Source organism: Periophthalmus magnuspinnatus, chromosome 4 (genome assembly GCF_009829125.3).
Source record: "Periophthalmus magnuspinnatus isolate fPerMag1 chromosome 4, fPerMag1.2.pri, whole genome shotgun sequence".
NCBI classification, from domain to species: domain Eukaryota; kingdom Metazoa; phylum Chordata; class Actinopteri; order Gobiiformes; family Gobiidae; genus Periophthalmus; species Periophthalmus magnuspinnatus.
In genome coordinates this window covers 28,455,991-28,478,514 of record NC_047129.1, presented here as the reverse complement: position 1 = coordinate 28,478,514, position 22,524 = coordinate 28,455,991, and the positions used below count along the sequence as shown (strand labels likewise).

The 22,524-nt window shown below is 40.0% G+C and overlaps 1 protein-coding gene across 1 annotated transcript; it reads right to left on the bottom strand.

Moving 5' to 3' along the window:
• Positions 1-955: 955 nt before the first annotated feature.
• LOC117370328 (tyrosine-protein kinase ZAP-70-like) lies at positions 956-20,927 on the bottom strand. Its single transcript, XM_033965725.2, has 14 exons — positions 20,793-20,927; positions 19,438-19,786; positions 18,443-18,624; positions 17,056-17,216; positions 15,345-15,483; positions 10,580-10,661; positions 10,446-10,468; positions 10,326-10,368; positions 9,430-9,595; positions 7,588-7,794; positions 5,207-5,399; positions 3,839-3,979; positions 2,616-2,728; positions 956-1,350 (listed from the first exon to the last, which is right to left on the bottom strand). Exons 2-14 carry the CDS (start codon positions 19,658-19,660, stop codon positions 1,242-1,244), a joined length of 1,782 nt encoding a protein of 593 aa, XP_033821616.1. The 5' UTR covers positions 19,661-19,786; positions 20,793-20,927; the 3' UTR covers positions 956-1,241.
• Positions 20,928-22,524: the final 1,597 nt, after the last annotated feature.

The window sequence follows — 22,524 nt, the reverse complement described above, 5'->3', positions numbered from 1 at the left end:
TACTTCCGCTAAGTTAGACTTCCGGTTGTCTTTTCAAAATAAAGCTCATCGCACGCGTTCTATCGCCGTGTTTCTTTACCTGCGTGCTTTTATTGCGAAAGGGTGTCGTCTTTTACCGGTACAGTGTGTTTTTGTGGTTTCAGAAGTTCCTAAGTTAGCAGGGTGTTACTTAGTTACGTGGTTATAATTATGTAAAAGCCACTAACAAACCTTCAATTTACACAAATGACATGGGAATATATCTGTCAGATGGAAATACTCAGGATTTTTTATAGATCAGTGACATGTAGGCCTTGCTGTAGCCTCCAGTTATTTAGTTATAGTTAGACAGTATTTCCCAGATCTGATCCAACAGGCTGGTTTGAGGACTGGGTTGTTTGCATTTCATTTGGCTCCCAGTTGCCAGCTGCTGATATTAGCCTGTGATATTGTACTTAGACTAGTTTGGCAAGTCAGCTGAACAGCTCACATAATAATGGGGTTTACATTTCATGCTTTTATAAACACAGCCACATAATCAACTTGCCTTTCGTAGAACTCATTTAAACAGTTTTATGACCAAACCAGACCAAATTAAAACCCAAATAAAACATTTCACACATCAGCACTCACTCTGCTTTATAAAATGCATTGTTGTTTATGTTCAGAGACTGGCAAAACAACAATTTTTCTCCCTCATCTGGGTCAAATAAGAGTCAGGTTTTACTAAAATCCAAAATTATTCTATTTTTTGGGGTAAAAAGTTATATTTTATGACCAATTGAGTTCAAGTTGTAAGAATAACATAACCTCTGATTTGTTTTAAAGTTTATGTAATTGGAAAGACAAAACATAACATAATGCACATAATTAGCTGAGGGAACAATGCAAAAAAAAAAAAAAAAAAAAAAAGCCAAAAATGTTCAAATTCTTAAATACATGACGACATGAAGGCTTTGTAACGTGTAGAGTGGTATTCCTCCTTGACATTTTTTTTTCTCAGTATCCATCTTCACAAAAATAAAACGCAATAAACAACTTTAAATAATGTGATTAATGATCCTTTTGCCCATAGACATGAGACAGTCAGAAGTCTCTGTGTCTCATTGAGTCCAGTGCTGTGGAGTCCTGCTTATGCATTTGAACTGTGTCAGATTCTGGTGCATGCGCTTCTCTCATAGTAGCTCTTTGTTTTAGTTGGTTAATAGCTGTTTAAAAGGCTCTTTGTGGATCAGGGACAGTATGGGCCTTGTCTTCTGGGTCTAGTTGGTTTTTGCTGCAGCTTCCCCAGACTGAGGCCGCTTCGATATGGAGAAATGGAAGGATCTCATGCTCTCCTCCACCTTCTTGAAGTCAGGGCGTTTGTCAAGTCTGAAAACAGAAATGAGAGGAGAAAAATAGGGGAATATATGTTCAATCAAAGGAGCATATTGACAAAAATGTAATCGTGTTGCAACGTTATTTTTATAACATAATCATCATTAGAACAAACTGATTTCACAGCTCGAAATTGGGCTGTGCAAATAAATGGTCCCTAATACACAACGTCTTTAGCTAAAAATAGAAAGCGTTTTTGTTGTTTGTTTCCTTTTGGTTGTTTTTATTGCACTAAAATGTGGAAAAACATCGGTTCATATTGTGAGTGGGCTTGCACCTCCACGGCCCTGACTCATATCTGACCTGCTTGTCTCCATGGAAATGTTGTTCCTTTGGCTATAATTTTCCACAGTATTGCATACATAGACATATTTATCTATCTGAACTATGGCTTTAACTTTCTATTTCCATGCAATTATGTGTTTCACCTTACAAAAGTTACATAGTGTTGCTTTAGTTGAGAGGTTTACAGCCAATCCTCTGACAGTCAAAGCATGAGGTTTGGAGGGAAAAAATGTTTTGTTTTTTTTGTTAAAAGTTGAATTCAAGACTGTTCTCCATATTTGCTTATTTTTGTCAAGAAAAAATGAAAACAAAAACATAATTGCTAGTGGTAAATATTTTTGAAACCAGTGCTTTGTGTCTCTCCTCTTCTGTCAGATTTATAGAGCAGCATAACTAATATTTCACCACTAGAGGGCACCATAATAATATCAGTGACTCCCATACAGTCTGTTTATTGATTCTGCACTGACAGAGTCCATCTTTTTACATATAAATGCAGTTTCGATGGAGTCTTAGTCAACCAGAATATGCATTGGTTGACCAATTATCGTATCGTCATATGAGACAACAGCAGAATGGAGAAATTATAACATGTAAATAGGCAGGTTAAACTCACAAGATGCACAAGTTTAATCTTAAAAATTAAATCTTTATTTAAATACACTGTTTTTTAGGACTTTTGTGCATAAATAATAGTTATTGCATGAACTCCAGTGCAGGTGTAGCGATGTGAACACAGTTTAGGTCAGATATGTACGTTTTTAGAGCTTTTTCCATGCCTCCTTTTTCGTCGGCTAATCGATCAGCAGGTCATGTCTAAGAATTTCTTTAGTTGATTACAAGCCAAGACACTAAATAACTTTTAGAAATAGCTTGCAGTTCTACTACTTTAGTCTACTAATGTACAGTATATCTTTTCTTTAGTGCACTACAGCCATGATATTGTGTTAAAAGTTGTGACAGTGGTTTCTTACTCTATGGTCCAGCACTCCAACATCAGTGAGTACATCTTCTCTGGACAGACAGCTGGACGCTCCAATCTCTGACCACTTTTAAGGAAGTCCTGCACGTCCTGGTTTTTCAGTTTCTGGTATAACACAAACAAAGACATTTTAAGAGAAGATTTAAGTTACAGATTTATGCTGTCACTTTTTGATATTTAAGTTTACTTATTTTGTTAATAAGGATGAGGACTGGAAGCGTAAAATAAATATTATGGTCAGTGGTCGAAGAAGTGCTCAGTTTTGTTACTTAAGTAAAAGTACAAATGCTGGAGCAAAAAAATAATCAAGTAAGACTAAAACATGAAAAAACTGCTTAAGTAAAAGTTTTAAAGTTTAAAATGTACTTTAAGAATAAAAAGTAAAACATTTCGAGATCTAATTAAGCTTCAAATATAGGGATTTTGTTGAAGATTTGTGCTGAATTTGGTTAAACAGAAACACTTGAATCAATTGTTTTTTTCTGGCTGTTTTTATCAGTAGATTTTTTTTTGTATATTATGAAATTATGAACGTGTTAAAAATAAACCCATCAGCCTTCTCTGCAGGTCTCAGAAAATAATAAAACACTACGTTTCAGTCCTGTTCAGAAATTTAGTAGAGTAGAAAGTACAGAAACCTGCTGTAATATGTAGTGAAGATAATAGTATCCACTTTAAAAATCAGAGTACACATACGTAAAATGTATACTTTTGCACAGTACTTTACTACTTTTACTTTGTTACATTCCACCACTGATTATGGTATTGTATAATCTCATGTCAGACACAGGAAATAGGTGTTTTTCAGATTTTAGTGTGATTATGTCATTCTCTCAGATGGGGGCAAGAGACAGATTTCCCTGTTGAATACATTGTACTTTGCCATGAAATATCTAAAAGGTAAATTCATGAATGTTTAACCTGATCATTTCTATTACTGACTAGACCCAAGAACTCACTGTACAACAACATACATCTGCATTTTTGTCCTTTAGAATGTTGTGGTGTCATCTGAAACCCACCAATACAATACTAAAACACTACAAACTCTCTTGAAAGGTGCACTGTTATTTGGTGGTTTCCAAAACTTTGTTATCTCCATGAAGATGTTCCTATTTTGTCTAGAGTGTTCATCGTCCCAAATCACAACAGCAGTCACCTCACCCTTTTCACAGCTGATTAATCATGATCAGTCAGTTCATTTTTGAGCTCTACCTTATACGGTTTTCCTCCATAAGAAAAGGCCTCCCACATGGTGATGCCAAAGCTCCACACGTCACTTTTACTGGAGAACTTGCGGTGGCTTAAACACTCAGGGGCGTACCACTTCAGAGGCCATTTTCCTCCACTGCGAGACTACGAAGCACAAGCAACATCACATAACATTATTGATATTATCTTATCTTAAAGAAGACATTTTGTGTGTTTCCTGCATATTTAGCATTAAGATAGAACATATGTAGGTCATGATTTTACATTTTGTTCACTGTAAACCTCAATGTTGACCTATTAACAGCTTCTTTGACTTCCTGTTCAAAAGTACAATATAAACCCAGCCTCTTCATTGTGGTATTTCAGTGTAGATAACAGCATATGCACTTTTATGTTTTGATTTGATAATGGCTATGAGGGTATTCCATTAAAGTTACTTAACAAGTTCAGTCTTATCCTGAAATCCTGAGTTGAAACTAGCTCCATCTCCATCTTAAGCCACAAATCATGAAAAAAATAAGCCTCAGTCTGACCAGGAGTGCACAGGGAAAACCACTGAAAACCAGCTCATCCTCAGAGTCCAAACCAGTGTTTCTGTCTTTGCACAAATGCTGCACTGCCCTTCACTACAGCCAAATGTGCAAGATCATTATAATGAAGTAATGACCATAGGCGTTTATATGATTTGTGCTTTTTTGATGAGTGCAGTGTCCACACACGTGTCCAGTGCATGGGAGGACGTGGCTGGTCATCATTAAAAGTCTCAGACGACACGCGGCTCGTAAGTCATTTTTAAAGTGTATTCAGACAGAGACAAGTGGATTAAACACAGATGGGGGAGTGCATGTGCTGAAACTTTTGATTAAACTGTTTCCTTAGACATTCTTGGAGACAAAGCTAAAATAATCTTGACACTTAGCCCAGTCCCAACCAGGTTTATACCTGTGTGCTTGTTACTACGGCAACTCAGTGCCAGCTCTGGTTATTCACTTTGATGGAACGAAGTGAGGATTTGACAAGCCTGGATTGCCTAAATAAGCCTGGCTTTTTCATGGAAAACCCCCTATGTGACATTTGTGAACCCAACATGTTTGTGTTGGAATCTTTTCAAGTAAAAGCAAGTAAATGCAGAGTGAGTGTGAGTAGGAAAAAAGTACTTACTTGGTGAAGTAAATATAGACAATAAACGATTATGGAAAACTGACTCTTGTGAGATTTAAGCCATGTTATAATGCTGTCACTTCATCACACATGTTTGAGTAACCTTTTATTATTAGTCTCTCTGCATCTCCAAAGCTCAAAATGCTCTGTTCCACCTTGTGATGTCATGTACAATAAGTCGATGTAGTATTTATAGTTACAGGTGAATACCTTGTAGTAGCTCTCGTCTGCGTTGAGAGCCTTGGACAGGCCAAAGTCGCTGATCTTGGCGTAGTGAGGTTTGACCAGCAGGACGTTTCGAGCGGCGAGGTCTCTGTGCACAAAGTTCTTCTCCTCCAGATACTTCATCCCCACAGACACCTGATGCATAAGGTTTACTATGTTCTCTACCGACACACTGTCTCTGCAGGAAATACACACCAGCCCAAAGTTTGGACACACTTTTTCATTTAAAGTGAAAAGGTTTCTACTCTGCTCTTTTCTCTAAAACACAGTTAACATGGTTTATTTAAAGGGCCCATATTGTGCTATTCTGATCTATGGTTGGGACATATTATAATGTTATAATGTTGTTTCCTCATCAAAACATACCTGGAGTTCTAAACCAGGTCTAAACCAGGTCCTAAACCAGGTTCTAAACCAGGTCTGAACCAAGTCCTAAGCCAGATCTAAACCTGGTCCTAAGCCAGTTCTAAACCAGGTCTGAAACCATGTCCTAAACCAGGTTTAAATCAGGTCTAAACCAGGTATAAACCTGGTCCTAAACCAAGTCTGAACCAAGTCCTAAGCCAGGTCTAAACCAGGTCTAAAACTGGTCCTAAACCAGGTCTGAACCAAGTCCTAAGCCAGATCTAAACCAGGCCTAAACCAGGTCCTAAACCAGGTCTAAACCAGGTCCTAAACCAGGTATAAACCAGGTCCTAAACAAGTTCTAAACCAGGTCTGAAACCAGGTCCTACACCAGGTTTAAATCAGGCCTAAACCAGGTCTAAAACTGGTCTTAAACCAGGTCTGAACCAAGTCCTAAGCCAGATCTAAACCAGGTCCTAAACCAGGTCCTAAACCAGGTCTAAACCAGGTCCTAAACCAGGTATAAACCAGGTCCTAAACCAGGTATAAACCAGGTCCTAAACAAGTTCTAAACCAGGTCTGAAACCAGGTCCTAAGCCAGATCTAAACCAGGCCTAATCCAGGTCCTAAACCAGGTCCTAAACCAGGTATAAACCAGGTCCTAAACCAGGTCTAAACCAGGTCTTAAAATGGGTCTAAACCAGGTGTATACCAGTTCCTAAGACAGGTCTAAACCAGGTCCTAAACCAGGTTTAAATCAGGTCTAAACCAGATCTAAACTAGTTCTAAACCGAGTCTAAACCAGGTCTAAACCAGATCTAAACCAGGTCTAAATCTGGTTTAGACCACCCAAATAAGTCTACAGGAAAAGCCAGTGGACAAAAGAACTTCAATGGAAAAGTGAGACATGAGATCCAAAGATTGATGATGGAGAGAGCAAAAAGAGAGGAAGAATTCCAGGTTTTGCATCAGTGTTTTGATTACAATCAGGGTCTTCCTGGGACAGGGGGAGTGAGAGATTGAGGAGAAGAGGAGAGAGTAGGAGAGAGAGAGAGACAGAGGAGGCAGAAGAGAAGCGAGACGGAGAGAAAAAGAGGAAAGAGAGGGAGGAGGAGTTTTGGGAGAAGATGTCTTACAGACAGAGGAAAACAGACAAACAGAGCAGATGGTTTTCAAAAACAACTCAAACTTTTGGAGACAGAGGAGGAAGAGGAGGACAAGGAGGACAAGGAGGAGGATGACTACACATTTTATAACCTGGTTTAGACCTGGTTCTTGAGATCTTTTATCTCAAAGACTGTCATTATAGAGTGTGGTAGCGAGATTAATCACAGTTGAATCAAAATCACAATTTGAATGGACGCAATCCTGTCTTATTCTACATAAAAGCTGTTAACCCTGTAGTTTAAGCATGTTTGCAATGTGATTATTGTATTAGTCTGTCGGTTCATATTTCACAACTAAACTGTGAACTTTGGACAGAAAAAACATAAATCTCAGACCTCAGATCACAATTCTTGCCAGAAAAATTTAATATTTTCCCCAAATCATTTCCGCCCTGTTTGAGTTACTACATTCCATACGTGTTCATTCATAGTGTTGATGCCTCCAGGATGAATCTACAATGTAAATAGTCATGAAAATAAAGAAGCAATGCTAAAATCCAGTTGGTTTAAACCTAATTAAGGTGTAGTTACTATAAAGTGGTAACTAAAAGCTTGCACAGACCTGGGCCTGTCACGATAAATGATATACTGTGATAAACGATAGTGTTGAAACTACTTTACAGCAACAATAATACAAGATAATCCCAGTAAACCATTTTAAAATAGACAGGAGCTTTATGTGGAATGAGCTGCAACAAATAAATAGCAGAATTAAGTTACTTTTTCAACCCTCTACAGCTCAAATGTAGGAATTGTACACAAGCTTTTGAGCCCCAAAGTATATTGTTCCAGCTTTCCTATATTAAATAATAAGTGGATATAGTGATGATCGTGACAGCCCTATACTGTACAGACCTGTTATTTTGAAGGTATTTGTTGAGGGGTCCAGCGGCGGCCATTTCCATGACTAACATGAGGTTTTCTCCTTCGCACAGGCCCAGCATACGGACGATGTAGGGGTTACTCAGCTGGTACATGATCTCTGCCTCTCGCATCATCTCGTTCTTCACCATTTTGTCGTTGTCACTCTTCAGCACTTTGATGGCCACGTCGATCTGACCCCTGACAAAAACACAACGGATTTATTTTCATCTTTAGAAAGTAAATCAAACTGGGATATTCAAATTTCTATATTTAAAAACAGATTTGTAGTAGAGTAAGAAATGCAAAATACATTCAAAGATGCATAGTGTAACCAAGACAGAACCAAAAACCAGGGCTAAACCAGGTTATCATGTCACGCTTTAGAACTTTAAAGGCCATGTAGATCTGAAACGCCATTATTTGCTTGGGGTATAGCTTTAAAAACATGTCATATTGATCTTACAGTGTACAGTAAAGTCCTTTCAACTAGGGATGACACAATAAACAATAATATCGTTTATTGTGATAAAAAGGGTCGATAATAATCATTCGTGGGACATTTTATATAATCATGATAATCACCAACAAAGATAATCACCATTATATCACCAGAATGTGCAGGAAAAAAAAAAAAATCCACTGGGGAGTCAACGGGGGGGACAAATGTGTCTGTTGTCCGGGGCCCCAGGGTCTTAGGGGGCCCAGAATTGGACCCTCTTTATATTAATTTGTATTACAGGGGGGCCATGTGAGGCTTATTGCCCCGAGCCTCCAAATTTCAGTTGCTTATCTATAATATTCTCTGTTAAAGTTATAATTATTGTACATTAGTCTGTTCCTACCATATTTGAATTATTGTGTAGAAATTTGGGGTAATACCAATAAATCTAACATAAAATCAATGTTTCTACTCCAAAAGAAGGTCGTTGGAATAGGTAACCAAGCAGACGATCTTGCACCAACGAATCCTATTTTTGTTAAGTTAAAAGTAGTAAAATTGTTTAATCTTGTTGATTTTAGCACAGCCGTAATGATGTTCAGTATAAGGCAGATAATCATAAGCTCCCGCCTCATTTACAGATGTTATTCAAACAGAGAGAGAGTCAGTATCATCTTAGACGAACAGGTATATTCAAAAAAAGTAAGTCTGTTCAAGGGGTTAGTGTGTGGAACAACCTTGATGATAAATTAAAAAGCTCCTCCACAATAGAAGCATTTAAAAAAGAAGTACAGTATAAAACATTACTTTTTGAAAATTACAGGACTCAGGAATGAATCATGTGAACTGTCAGGGTTTGTAGTTTTTCTTTTGTAACATATTGTATCATTTGTTGTAGAACTGATGCTGCTTTTCTTGAAATTCTTGTGTGTTATTATTAAATAGTGTTAGGCATTATAAATACATTTAACTTCAGCCTAAACGTTGAACTTCGTTCCAGTTTTCTTTCATACGTATAGGCCTAGTAATTACATAGATATTACACATAAATGTTCAACAAATCAGCAATCTAACCCATCCTCCAGCTCAGAATTGATACTTTGCAGTGACATCATGTTGAGGGTGTAATGCCTGTTTGTCTATGGTGGAATGTTCAGCAGTTACCACGGTGATACAATACACACATTAGCAAACACTGCCAAAAGTACAATCGTTTATGGTCTCGTTTAGGTTGTTGTAGTTCCAGCTAAATCAGTTGTTTCTGGCCAGATTGTGTTAAATTAAAGCTCACATTAAACTCTAACAAAGCCTCAGACAGAGCAGGGCCTACGGTTAGCATCACACTCCCCAGGGAATATTACAATGTCAAGTGAACATAGCCTATCAATGCTTACTTGTCTGTTTTGAAGACTCCTTTCTTGACGCAGCCGAAGTTTCCAGACCCCAGCTCCACCTCGTCCAGGACCAGTTTGGACCTCTTGATGTTGAACTTCTTGAGCTCGTGGGGGTTGTGGTACGCGCTGTCGTCCATGGGCAGGGGGTCTCGATCTACCTCATCAGCTGCAGATCAACACCTCAGATAAGTAATAATGTAGTTTAACATGGTCTAATTCAAAATAACTTTTCACTAATTACTTTATCTTCTTTGGACAAAAACGATGACTGTGAGTTTGTGTAACTGATGTGTTCTTTTGACTGATTTCTCTCCTGTTTAATTCAATGGGGCACTACAATGTGGGACTTAGGTTTATTATGAATTACTTTGAAAAGATAACGTAGATAAACTATAGTAAAATAATGGTAGGATTAAAGCTATAGTGTGTAACTTTTTTGCCAAATACAGACTCAAATAGACTGAAATAAAAGCATTTTTGTTTCATTTTGGTTGCGTGTATTGCACTGATAAATGTAGAAAACCATATTTAGCCTAGAGGAGAATATCCTTCTGCATTTCCATGGAAACAAGTACTTCCTGCTTGTTTCTATGGACATGCTGTTTTGTTATAATATTCCACTTTAAGGCATAAAACGTGTCTATATCCATGGGGAATGTTTCAGTGTTCCAAAGCATGGTTTTAACTTTCTATTTCCTGAAATCCTGCAGGTGATGTGCCATGTCCAGAAAGTTACATACTTTAAACTAGTGTTCTCCTCCTTTTTGAAAATGCAATGCCTTTATTAATATTCATTTGTATCTATTTCCCTTAAATGATTTGCATAATGTCCTTTTTTTTTTTTTTTTTAAATCAAGTTTGAGCAACATAAATGCTTTGTACATGTGATGCCTGACCTGTAGGGGGCGGTACATATCCATTTGGAACTGCTCTCTGCCTCTGAAACAGTTACACAGAGAAAGTTCAACACAGGAAAAACATGCTGCACAACTTGAGACGATGGATATTTGACTTACTGTTTGCGGGAGACTTGGGGTCTCTGTGACGTTACAACAAGTTAGAACAAATAACAGATCATTATTCAAAAGCAGCGTCCAGAGAAAAGAAAAGAAAACAAATGAAGTGAAAATATGGACAAATTTAAACTCACTTGCATCAGATCTGCCATTGGAACAAGCCTCTCCCAAACAAGTTACCAGGCCATCGGGTTTCAATTTCAAATATTCAACCAGCTAATGAGAATAAAACATAAAAAAGTGGGTTAGAAAGTAAAAAAACCCCTAAACTTTCACATTTCTATATTGAAAAACACATTTTGAGGTCGTCTTAAGAAGAGAAATACTATCTTTATTCAAATTGAGAAACACAAAATAACACATTTAAAGCTGCACAGCGTAACTTTTCTAATAGACGCTCTGCCACCTGCTTGTCTCCATGGAGATATTATTGCTTTGCCTGGAATGTTCTGCAGTATGGCATTAAACATACTGTATATCCAGCATTTATTTCATTACCTGTGTTTTAATTTCTCAAAAAATCCCCCAAACAAACACTTATTCTCACTGTGAGCGGGGTCGCCTCTCCACAGATCTGACCTGTAACTTGGCCTGCTGGTGTCACTTTCTCGTCTCCACGGAGATAGATACATTTGATGCCAACACGATGGAACATTCCAAGCAAAGTAATTACATCTGCATGGCTAAGGACAAACAGGTGCTGTGCCATGTACCAGAAATGTTACGCAGTGCACCTTTAGTAATATTAATCATAATGTTCTTTAAAATACATGTACTCCATTGTATTTATATAGCACTTTTATCAAACCGCAAATATGTAGAAGAATATATAGATGAAAACGATAAAACTGAAACAAATTTACGCCACTGACGCAACCCAAGGTCAGATTTAAACCACAAAAACTGTTCTAAATCTACAATATTGTAAAAAAAAAAACATAAACTGCAATGACTAAACAAGAGAATGAAACACTTTAGTACTTACTTTGCATCTGTAATGGGTTATACAAGTGATTTATTCAACAATCACCTCAAATCTGATGATGTCACTGATGATGTCACTTCTGGGGCCAACTGGCAACTTCACAGCTGTTATAGTTTTTTGTTTTTTGTTGTTTTTTTGTTGTTTTTTGCCATGATCCTGCCTGTCTTGGACCCGAAACTCAGCTCTATAGCCAAAAAATAACCAAATATCTCCCAGCAGTGTAAAGAAAATGTGCTCACAATAATGATACGTCGATATGGTAATTATGGTGACAGGCCGAAACATAAATCTTCTAGTGATGTATAAAATATAGTAAGGCTGAACCATTTGGGAAATAAATGTACTGGTAATTGTGATTTTTCTGACAAGCATTCCTGTTAATTTTGCGATTTATGTTTTGATAATATCCTCCCGTGGACCCACCACCTGCGGGAGGAGCCATGAGGGGCGGGTGCGGAGAGATCCGGGTAGCAGTCGAAGGCGGGGACCTCGACGACCGGATCTCCGGACATGGAGACTAGCTCTGGGGACATGGAATGTCACCTCGCTGGGGGGGAAGGAGCCTGAGCTTGTGCGGGAGGTTGAGCGTTACCGGCTAGATATAGTCGGCCTCACCTCCACGCACAGCTTGGGCTCTGGAACCCATCTTCTTGAGAGGGGTTGGACTCTCCATTTCTCTGGCGTTGCCCGCGGGGAGCGGCGGCGAGCTGGTGTGGGCTTGCTCATTGCCCGACAGCTCAGCCGTTGCGTGTTGGGGTTCACTCCGGTGAACGAGAGGGTCGCGTCCCTGCGCCTTCGGGTCGGGGACAGGTCTCTCACTGTTGTGTCGGCCTACGGGCCAAACAGCAGTGCAGAGTACCCGGCCTTCTTGGAGTCCCTGGGAGGGGTACTAGACAGTGCACCAACCGGGGACTCCGTTGTTCTCCTGGGGGACTTCAACGCCCATGTGGGTAACGACAGTGACACTTGGAGGGGCGTGATTGGGAGGAACGGCCTCCCCGATCTGAACCCGAGCGGTGTTTTGTTATTGGACTTCTGTGCTAGTCACAGCTTGTCCATAACAAACACCATGTTCGAGCACAAGGGTGTCCATCGGTGCACATGGCACCAGGACACTCTAGGTCGGAGGTCGATGATCGACTTTGTTGTCGTGTCATCTGACCTCCGACCGCGTGTCTTGGACACTCGGGTGAAGAGAGGGGCTGAGCTGTCAACTGATCACCACCTGGTGGTGAGTTGGATCCGCTGGCGGAGGAGGAAGCCGGACAGACCTGGCAGGCCCAAGCGTATTGTGAGGGTCTGCTGGGAACGTCTGGCGGAGCCCTCTGTCAGGGGGGTCTTCAACTCCCACCTCCGGGAGAGCTTCTCCCTGATCCCGGGGGAGGTTGGAGACATGGACTCCGAGTGGGCCATGTTCTCCACCTCTATTGTTGATGCGGCTGCTCGTAGCTGTGGTCGTAAGGTCTGTGGTGCTTGTCGCGGCGGCAATCCCCGAACCCGGTGGTGGACACCGGAAGTAAGGGATGCCGTCAAGCTGAAGAAGGAGTCCTATCGAGCCTTGTTGGCTCGTGGGACTCCTGAGGCAGCTGATGAGTACCGGCAGGCCAAGCGTGCCGCGGCTCGGGCAGTCACAGAGGCAAAAACTCGGGGTTGGGAGGAGTTCGGGGAGGCCATGGAGGAGGACTATCGGACGGCCTCGAAGAGATTCTGGCAAACCGTCCGACGCCTCAGGAGGGGAAAGCAGTGCTTCACCAACACTGTTTACAGTGCGGGTGGAGAGCTGCTGACCTCGACTGGGGATGTTGTCGGGCGGTGGAAGGAATACTTTGAGGATCTCCTCAATCCCACTGTCACGTCTTCCGAGGAGGAAGCAGAAACTGGGGACCCAGGGGCGGACTCGTCCATCACCCTGGCTGAAGTCACTGAGGTGGTTGGCAAGCTCCTCGGTGGCAAGGCTCCGGGGGTGGATGAGATCCGTCCTGAGTACCTCAAGTCTCTGGATGTTGTGGGACTGTCTTGGCTGACACGTCTCTGCAACATCGCGTGGCGGTCGGGGACAGTACCTGTGGAATGGCAGACCGGGGTGGTGGTCCCTCTGTATAAGAAGGGGGACCGGAGGGTGTGTTCCAATTACAGGGGAATCACACTCCTCAGCCTTCCCGGTAAGGTCTATTCCAGGGTGCTGGAGAGGAGAATCCGACCGATAGTCGAACCTCGGATCCAGGAGGAGCAGTGTGGTTTTCGTCCTGGTCGTGGAACACTGGACCAGCTCTATACTCTCCATCGGGTCCTCGAGGGCTCATGGGAGTATGCCCAACCAGTCCACATGTGTTTTGTGGATCTGGAGAAGGCATTCGACCGTGTCCCTCGTGGTGTCCTTTGGGGGGTGCTCTGGGAGTATGGGGTCCGGGGCTCTTTGCTAAGGGCTGTCCGGTCCCTGTATGACCGGAGCAGGAGCTGTGTTCGCATTGCCGGCAGTAAGTCAGACCTGTTCCCAGTGCATGTTGGACTCCGCCAGGGCTGCCCTTTGTCACCGGTTCTGTTCATTATATTTATGGACAGAATTTCTAGGCGCAGCCAGGGGCCGGAGGGGGCCTGGTTTGGGAACCACAGGATTTCATCTCTGCTGTTTGCAGATGATGTTGTCCTGATGGCTTCTTCGAGCCAGGACCTGCAGCAGGCACTGGGGCGGTTTGCAGCCGAGTGTGAAGCGGCTGGGATGAGAATCAGCTCCTCCAAATCCGAGGCCATGGTTCTCGACCGGAAAAAGGTGGTTTGCTCTCTCCGGGTGGGTGGTGAGTCTCTGCCCCAAGTGGAGGAGTTCAAGTATCTCGGGGTCTTGTTCACGAGTGAGGGAAGGATGGAGCGTGAGATTGACAGGCGGATCGGTGCAGCGTCTGCAGTGATGCGGTCGCTGTATCGGTCCGTTGTGGTAAAGAAGGAGCTGAGCCGGAAGGCGAAGCTCTCGATTTACCGGTCAATCTACGTTCCTACCCTCACCTATGGTCATGAGCTTTGGGTAATGACCGAAAGGACAAGATCGCGGATACAAGCGGCTGAAATGGGCTTCCTCCGCAGAGTGGCCGGGCGCACCCTTAGGGATAGGGTAAGGAGCTCGGTCACACGGGAGGAGCTCGGAGTAGAGCCGCTGCTCCTACACGTTGAGAGGAACCAGCTGAGGTGGCTCGGGCATCTGCTCAGGATGCCTCCTGGACGCCTCCCTAGGGAGGTGTTCTGGGCATGTCCCACCGGGAGGAGGCCCCGGGGAAGACCCAGGACACGCTGGAGGGACTATGTCTCTCGGCTGGCCTGGGAACGCCTTGGGGTCCCACCGGAGGAGCTGGAGGACGTGTCCGGGGTGAGGGAAGTCTGGGAGTCCCTGCTTAGACTGCTGCCCCCGCGACCCGGCCCCGGATAAGCGGAAGAAAATGGATGGATGGATGGATGTTTTGATAATAAGATTCTGTTTGCATTTTAACACAAAACAATACAAGAATCACATATCAGTTAGCAGTTTTTTGTGAAGAACATGTTTATATTTTGTTGTTTGTAGAGGAAATTATGGTATTTAAAAAAAAAATGCAGCCTTTATAAATACTTACAGACTGTTGTGAATGTTTTAAAGTAGCAAAAAATATTACTAATTAGTGATTAAAAACATAGAGTTGGAGGATAAAATCAAATGTGTGAAAATAGTTAAAAAAAGAGTATTGTCAGGTTTAAGCTGAGGTTATTAAAAGTATCAAAAGTCAGATACAAACATGGTAATATAAAAGAGAGTACTACGATTTAATGTTGAAAATCACATTCTATTGTCTAAAGAAATATTGTTTTTAGTTATCATCAGAATATTGAGTATCGAGTCTATTTCTTATTATCAAAATCAGGTTTGAAATGTTAGTATGTTTCCGTACCTGCCAGATGGTGTCAAACTTGGTTCCCTCTGGCATTGAGTACTTCCCAGATTTATCCTCCAGGACCTGATAGTGGTACACAGTTTTCCCATACATCATCGAAAGTGCAAATGTCCCGACCTCTTCCCTGTCTCTTACTCTGAGAAAAAAAAAAAAAAAAATCCTGAATATGACGCTTACCTTCGTGTTTAAAGTGCATGTGACAGATTACACAGTTAATTCACATCATTATATTTAAACATTTACTCAAAATCTTGTAATTTTTCCTCGTTTTTTATGATTTTACTTCCTGGTTGGACACGGGCAGTGGGTAATTCCATAACTGTTACCTAGCAACCGTAATGTTCCCAAGGCCAAAACGTATGACAGGTTTTCACGTTTTTTTCTAATTCTGACTTGGTTTAGTGGGATAATACCTGTGCTAAATATTTATCATAGTTTTACATCAGTTAAGTGGTAGTTTGTGGAGAAAAAAAAGTATAAATGTACAAAAATACAGGTATAAAAGTACAAAAATACAGGTATAAAAGTACAAAAATACAGGAAATGCACTGAAAATTCTATTCAAAATGCAACAAACACATTTTTCTGGCAGTTTGAACCTTCATCTAACAAAATAAACATGTTATAATTTATATTTATTTGTCTAGTCATAATTATTTTGGAGTTTATACAAGTTTTGGTCCTTGTTTACAGAATGGTTGCTAGGTAACAGTATCTATCTGCTGCTTGTGTGTAACCAGGAAGTAAAATATAAACTTCGCTGAAATGATAAAACTAGAACATAGTTGGAGTTTTGTTTTATTTCACTCACACAGACCTTGAATATTTAGGCTGAGTTCTTCTCTCAAACAGAAAACACTCTGTTCCACCTTGTGATGTCATACAGTAATACAGGAAGTGCTCCACTGTGTTTTTAAATCCTCTCAAAATATCATATTCATTGTTGTAAATTTTCTAACCAGAAACCCAAACTTGCTGTATTTAAACTTATATAATTTCTTTAAACTATTGTTTAAACCCAAAAGCCCTGAAAACAAAAGCACTTTACACAGAATTTGGAATTTAAAATGTACGACTGTATTTATTTTTTATACATTTGTTTAATATTTTTGCACGTGCCGTATGAATGTAATGTAATATAATGTAATGCTTAAGCCTCTTGCCATTGTTCACTGTTTATATATTTATATATTTGTAATAAATTTGTAAGAAAAAAAAAAAAAAAAAAGCCACCAGGATGCGCCATAGATCTAGGATGCACATATTACTTGTATTAGTTGTCTACCCCATTTAACACAATCCTCTTACTTATTTTATTTATTTTTGAGGGATTTTTTAAACACAACTTCTCTCCTTTCAGTCCAAGGATTACAAACTATTCATCCTCTAGTCCAATTTTCTTAATACCCCTCATCAATAAACCATAACCATAAACTATAGCAGTATAATAATACAAAAAATACAGGATGCATACAGGAAAGGGACCTAGAAAGAGCATAATTTAACACATATACATAAATCTACTTTAAAAAAACTCAACAAACGTGTACATTTAGCAAAGTGCGGGATAAAGGAGAAGCCCTGAGCGTCTTTAGTTTGTATCTTTAGTTTTCTTTGTTTAACTTTACCATGATTAGCAGTCTGTCATATTCACTTTAACAATCCCAAAACAGGAAGTAGGGTGAACACTGTATGTAGCTTTACTCACAGAAATTTCCCATCAGGCTGCGCTCCGGAGTACAGCCTCCTCTCTCCCTCCTGTCTGGTGATCTTGCCGTGGTACCAGGACATCCTCTCATGGGCCGTGGTGGCGATGAGTCTCTCCAGGTTTGGGGCCTGACTGATAATGGCCTGCTCCATCTCCTCGCCCTGGACAGAAGACACACACATTAGGACAGTTATGGGACTGAATTAAGAAAATAACTTTATGTGACAGGCAGTGTGATTAGGATTTCAGGATTTATGTTTTGATAATTGGATTCTGTTCAAAGTTTGCATTTTAAAGACGAACAGATTTATAGTGTTGTTTTTGTTGTTTGCAAAGAAAATTATGTTAGCCTTTTTTGCTAATTGCGGCTATTCGAACTGCAATTCTGATTTAAGTGTGATCAATCTTGTAGCCCTATTATCAAAGTCTGTGTTTTGTTTTTTGTTCTTTTCATTTTATTTATATCACTCAGAACAGTTAAAGGTGCTGTGCATATGCATTTTTTCTGATTGGGGATCCAACACCTGTTTTTCTCCACAGAAATGTTATTGCTTTTCCTGAAATGTTACTTATTATGACATTAAGCATCAGAATCAGAATCAGAAGACTTTTATTGCCATTGTCAGTGAACACAGCTCACAAACTAGTACTAGTAGAAACTTATTTTGGTGATAAAGTGCAACATAAAAACACTGAATAAATGCAAATAAGAGCATGCACAAAGAGGTAGAAAATATATACAACAGCAGCATCAGAACAACAGCACAAACATGACTTAAAATCACCAGGGCGACCGTACATGGCGCCATCTTGGATTGTACACGTGAACTTGTATGATCACATGTAATGAATTATCCTGAATGCTACATAGATAATAGATATGAATGTTTAATACAGCATATTTTATAAAGTGAATGACAAATTTACAGTAAACGTTGTCTGTATTGTGGACAAAAGAGAAAAAAAAGAAAACTTCTTGCAGTCAAATGTGTAATTAAATTGCCAGTACCTTATGTCTTATTTGCCCCAGTACTGTACAGATATATTGTATAAGCAGCCCTTGAGATCAATATAAATCTGCTGAGCTAATTATAAGACAGTTTATTGTCCGATAATCAGGAAGTGCTTGTTAGCATGCTATTTGTTTGTAGCTTTACCATCGCGACAAAACTCCTGAAAGTCTCTTAAAGTTGTGAAAAGTGCTAGTAAACTCATTGTGGTGACTTATTAGGATGCTCTGAATGTATAAGTTAAGCGAGGAGTAACTCTGGACCACTGCAAACCGTTTAAAATGAACTAGTTTTAGTTTTCTCATTTTTCAGACAGTAAAAATCAGGTACTGTGTCTTAAAAGCTGCACTACATTAACTCTACGCAGTGAAAGTTACCTCCAGGTTCCAGGTCTGCCTCACGTACTCGCGGAGCATGTTGTCACGGAGACTGTCGAACACGCCCAGTTTGATGGGGGTCTCGGGGGGGCGCAGGCAGGGCTTCTTCAGGGTACACACCAGACCATCTGGATCTTTACTGTAAAACTCACACAGCTCTGCAGGACCACAGTGCGCCTTACCTACGTGTGAGACATAAGCGAAGAATAATATCAATATGTTTACGACGGTCAGGGCAACATTTTATGGGGGTGTGATGCTAACTAGAAGCACTGCTCTGTCTGAAGCTCTGTTACTCAAGTTAGTTAGCTTTACTTTAACAGTGTGAGCGTAAAGAACTGACTTGGCTGAAACTACAACAGGTGCACTGATTTTGTAATGTCAAACAAGTCTCTCAAATAATAGCTAGCTAGCATTAGCCAACAGTTTTTAAGTTAGTCACTTTTTTTGTTGAAATTTAAAACTTAACAGGAGCATAAACGCTCGTATTGTTCACAGGTGCCTGGAAATATGTTGTTTAAATCCATTTTGTATTTTTTCTATAGTTTTCAGATGATCTTAAAACTTTTTTGACAGTGTTTGCTAATGTGTGCACTGTGTCATCGTGGTAACTGCTGAACATTTTGCAGTAGAAATAAATGCAGTACACCCCCAGTGTGATGTCACTGCAGAGTCTCAGTTGCCAAGTACCTCATGATACAGCACATAAACCTGATACATGGATGTACTGGTGCTAAAAGTTCACTAAATCATTGTTTTCATTATGTAGATTGTAGATTATGCATTGCAGTTTCATGTCCACAGTGTCTGTAAAATTAACCTATTACACAAAATTACTTTTCACAATTTTTTTTCAAAAATGTGATTTTCTTGCCAATAGACGACAAAGGTGAAACCTGTTAAACCACAAGTGTGGGTGGGGAAAAGTGTTTTTGTTTGAGCACAGAGCTTTTTTCAAGGGAAAAAAGCAATTGTCAAAAACATCTAAGCCTCACCTCCCACAATGCAATAGGTCCCATTGAGCTGCTTCTCGATGGGGTAGTGGTGGAAGCTCAGATTCCACACCAGAGACAGGACGTAGCCGCCCAGACTGCGCAGACACTGACGTAGGAGGAACAGACCGTCGCTCATCCCGGCTAACTTCAGGTGCTGCTCCGCATCAAAGCGACTGATGCTGCCGTAGAAGAAGGGCAGCTCGGCCGCGGGGTCGATGGACATGGTGCCAGAGGAGGTGGTGCCAGAGGAGGTGGTGCCAGAGGAGGTGGTGCCAGAGGAGGTGGTGCCAGAGGAGGTGGTGCCAGAGGAGGTGGTCCAGAGGAGGTGGTCCAGAGGAGGTACAAACAGCTACAAACACAAACAACTGAATTATAGTCAGGGCATTTTGTTAACCAGTTTTGTATAAGACATTTACTTTCTTTTAAAAGAAATTGTACAGTATACCTTTACTCTTAAGTGTTTCTTGCACCACTCCATCATATTTACTTTTTGTCATTTTCATTTAAAAATATTAGATTTTGTGCATTATTTAATACTTTATCCTTCCATGTCCAATTACATTAACTTTGTCCAGACAGTTACTCCTTCAGTTACTCTTACTTGAGTAAGAGTAGTACTTTTCCCAAAAACTTTTAATAATAAAATTAAAAACATTCCATTACCTCACATTTCCTTCACAGGGATGGTCAAATATGTGCTGCGTTTGTTTGTTTTTCAGACAAATATATCTAATATATGTCTTACTGTTGCGGCTGATTACCTGTATTTGTATTTGCCGATATTTATTTCAAAACTTTTTTACAACAGAATGGAAACATGAAACTAATTATGATGATATCAAGATTTTAAAGTTGAAGTAAAATTGTTGTTCAGCTTTTGTCAAAAATAATTATAAAATGTTCTTGATTTTTTAAAAATAAAATCTTGGATATAAAACTATTTGTAAACATACAGTCACTGCTCTTCTATTTCAGTCTGAACACACTAGTTATTTTTTGTAGAAAGACACGTCTAATGCTCCAGAAACTGGGAATTATATGACCACAAAAACTGGGGATTATTTTCAATATCGGCTGATAGAAAATCAGTCCCTTAATACCACAGATACTTGCAGCAGTATACATACACACAAATACATTTGTTACACTACATATTTTATGCATCTGACATTAAGAAAAAAATGTATACTTTTTTTACTTTGTTAAACTGCAAAATCAGTCTCCTCTTGGGCCAGGACTCCCCAGAAAAGAGGCGCATAAATAAAGGTCAATAAAATAAATAAATACATTATACAAAAATAAATGTTTGTCATTAAAACAACCAGTGAATATATGACAAAAAAGTGGTTCCTCACCTGTGTTTTTCAGATGAGCAGAGCCGGAGCAGACGACATCACCCTGGGCCCCACACTTTGAGTTTGTGTAAAAAGTCTGAAAGTTTTGCAAAAGAGACAAAGCCACAACAGGAAGCTGCAGTCCGCCCTCACAGCCTTTTCTCCACGGCTCCTCTGAGCAGCAGGTGCAAGCTTCCAGATCTTTCTTTGTACTTCAACATTCACCATCAACAAAATAACACAAATATTAGCACAAATTATAAGCAAAATCTACATCATAATCTATTTGTAAAAGGGAGGAGAGGGAGGGTGGAGAGGGCACAGTGTATTGTTTATGTTTGTGTGTGTGTGTGTGTGTGACTGTATTTAATTTAACAGTTTTATGTTTTTTATAAGATTATTGTTATTATTGTCCTGTAATAACTAAAAGCTACAGTATGTAACTTTCTGGAGGTGGCACATGACCTCCATAATTCCCTGGAAATTAAAAATCAAAACCATATGTCAGAACATTCTTCACAGAGATAATGCCATACTGTCAAAGATTATAGTCAAAGAAACATTTCCATGGAAACAAGCAGGAGGAGGCCCTGCTCATGGCCAAATAAGAGTCAGGTTTGTGGAGATGCAAGCCAGCTCAGAGTAAGGATGCACCTTTTTTCAGTGCAATAAACATAACAAAACAAAAAAAAAACAAAAAAAAAACAACAACAACACACATACACACAAAAAACATGCTTTTATTTTAATACATTTTTTGAGCTGCTGTGGCTGTTACTGTGTTACATACTGTGGCTTTAATTCATCTTTGTCTGTATTAATATTCAAATACTGAAAGGAAAATGAGAAGAAAAGGATGAAAGAAAATATAAATACATATAGCGCCCCTGTTAAATAAGTAAATATAAAATAAATGCTGGTGTCATTTGTCCCGTGGCGTTCGTGTCAGGGGGATCGGGGTCTGTTGGTCTAGATATTGAACGACAGCGAAGGTGGAAAATGTGGTATCAGATAATGTCACTGAATATGAAGCTCTGTTTTGGAAAGTTGTCAGTTTATCCAACTCATCTTTGTTTTGCTTTTATTTTTAGAAAGAGGATTTACTGCAATGCCAAATGTGTAATTAAAGCTGCACTGTGTAACATTTGTGGATCAGAGTCCAACACCTGCTTGGCTCCACTGAGATGTTATTATTTTGTCTGTAATATTCCACAGTATTGCATTAAACATTTCTATCGCGCTGTTTTTATTACTGAAAAACTTGAAAAACTTGCTATAAACTGCATCACCTCTCCACTGATCTGACCTGTAAACTGGCTTAGTGGCGTCATGTGCTTGTTTCCCTGGAGGTAGTTAAGTTTAATGCCCGACTGTGGAATATTCTAACATCTCCCCTGGCAAAGTTACATAGTACATCTTTAAAGAACCAGGTCTTCCATGTTTTAAAATGAAAATGATCTACTATTATGTCATTTTTAAATTATAAAGCAGATTTTTTTTCATATTTGGTAAAGATTGAGTTGACACAGTGAGTAAACCGCAGCTTCCTGGCTTAAGTCTTGCAGCTGACCACATCCAAAGTGGACAGAAAGGGTAATACAAGACCGCACTGTGGTGTGAGTCTGCTGTACCACATCAAACAGCAGCTGCCGCACTCAGGTGAGGGACTAAAGGTTAACAAGTAAAACAGAGCAAAGTACACAATGCACGTAAGAATCAAGTCATTATTAAGGCACTCAAAGCACTTTACATG

What these genes read in the sequence shown, in the direction of transcription:
- LOC117370328 (XM_033965725.2), bottom strand. Translation starts at nt 19,660, where the DNA reads ATGTCCATCGACCCCGCGGCCGAGCTGCCCTTCTTCTACGGCAGCATC. An exon ending in GACCTATTGCATTGTGGGAG is followed by an intron (nt 18,625 to 19,437) that starts GTGAGGCTTAGA and finishes TCTCACACGTAG; the next exon opens with GTAAGGCGCACTGTGGTCCT. An exon ending in GGAGTCTTCAAAACAGACAA is followed by an intron (nt 7,795 to 9,429) that starts GTAAGCATTGAT and finishes TGTTTTTGTCAG; the next exon opens with GGGTCAGATCGACGTGGCCA.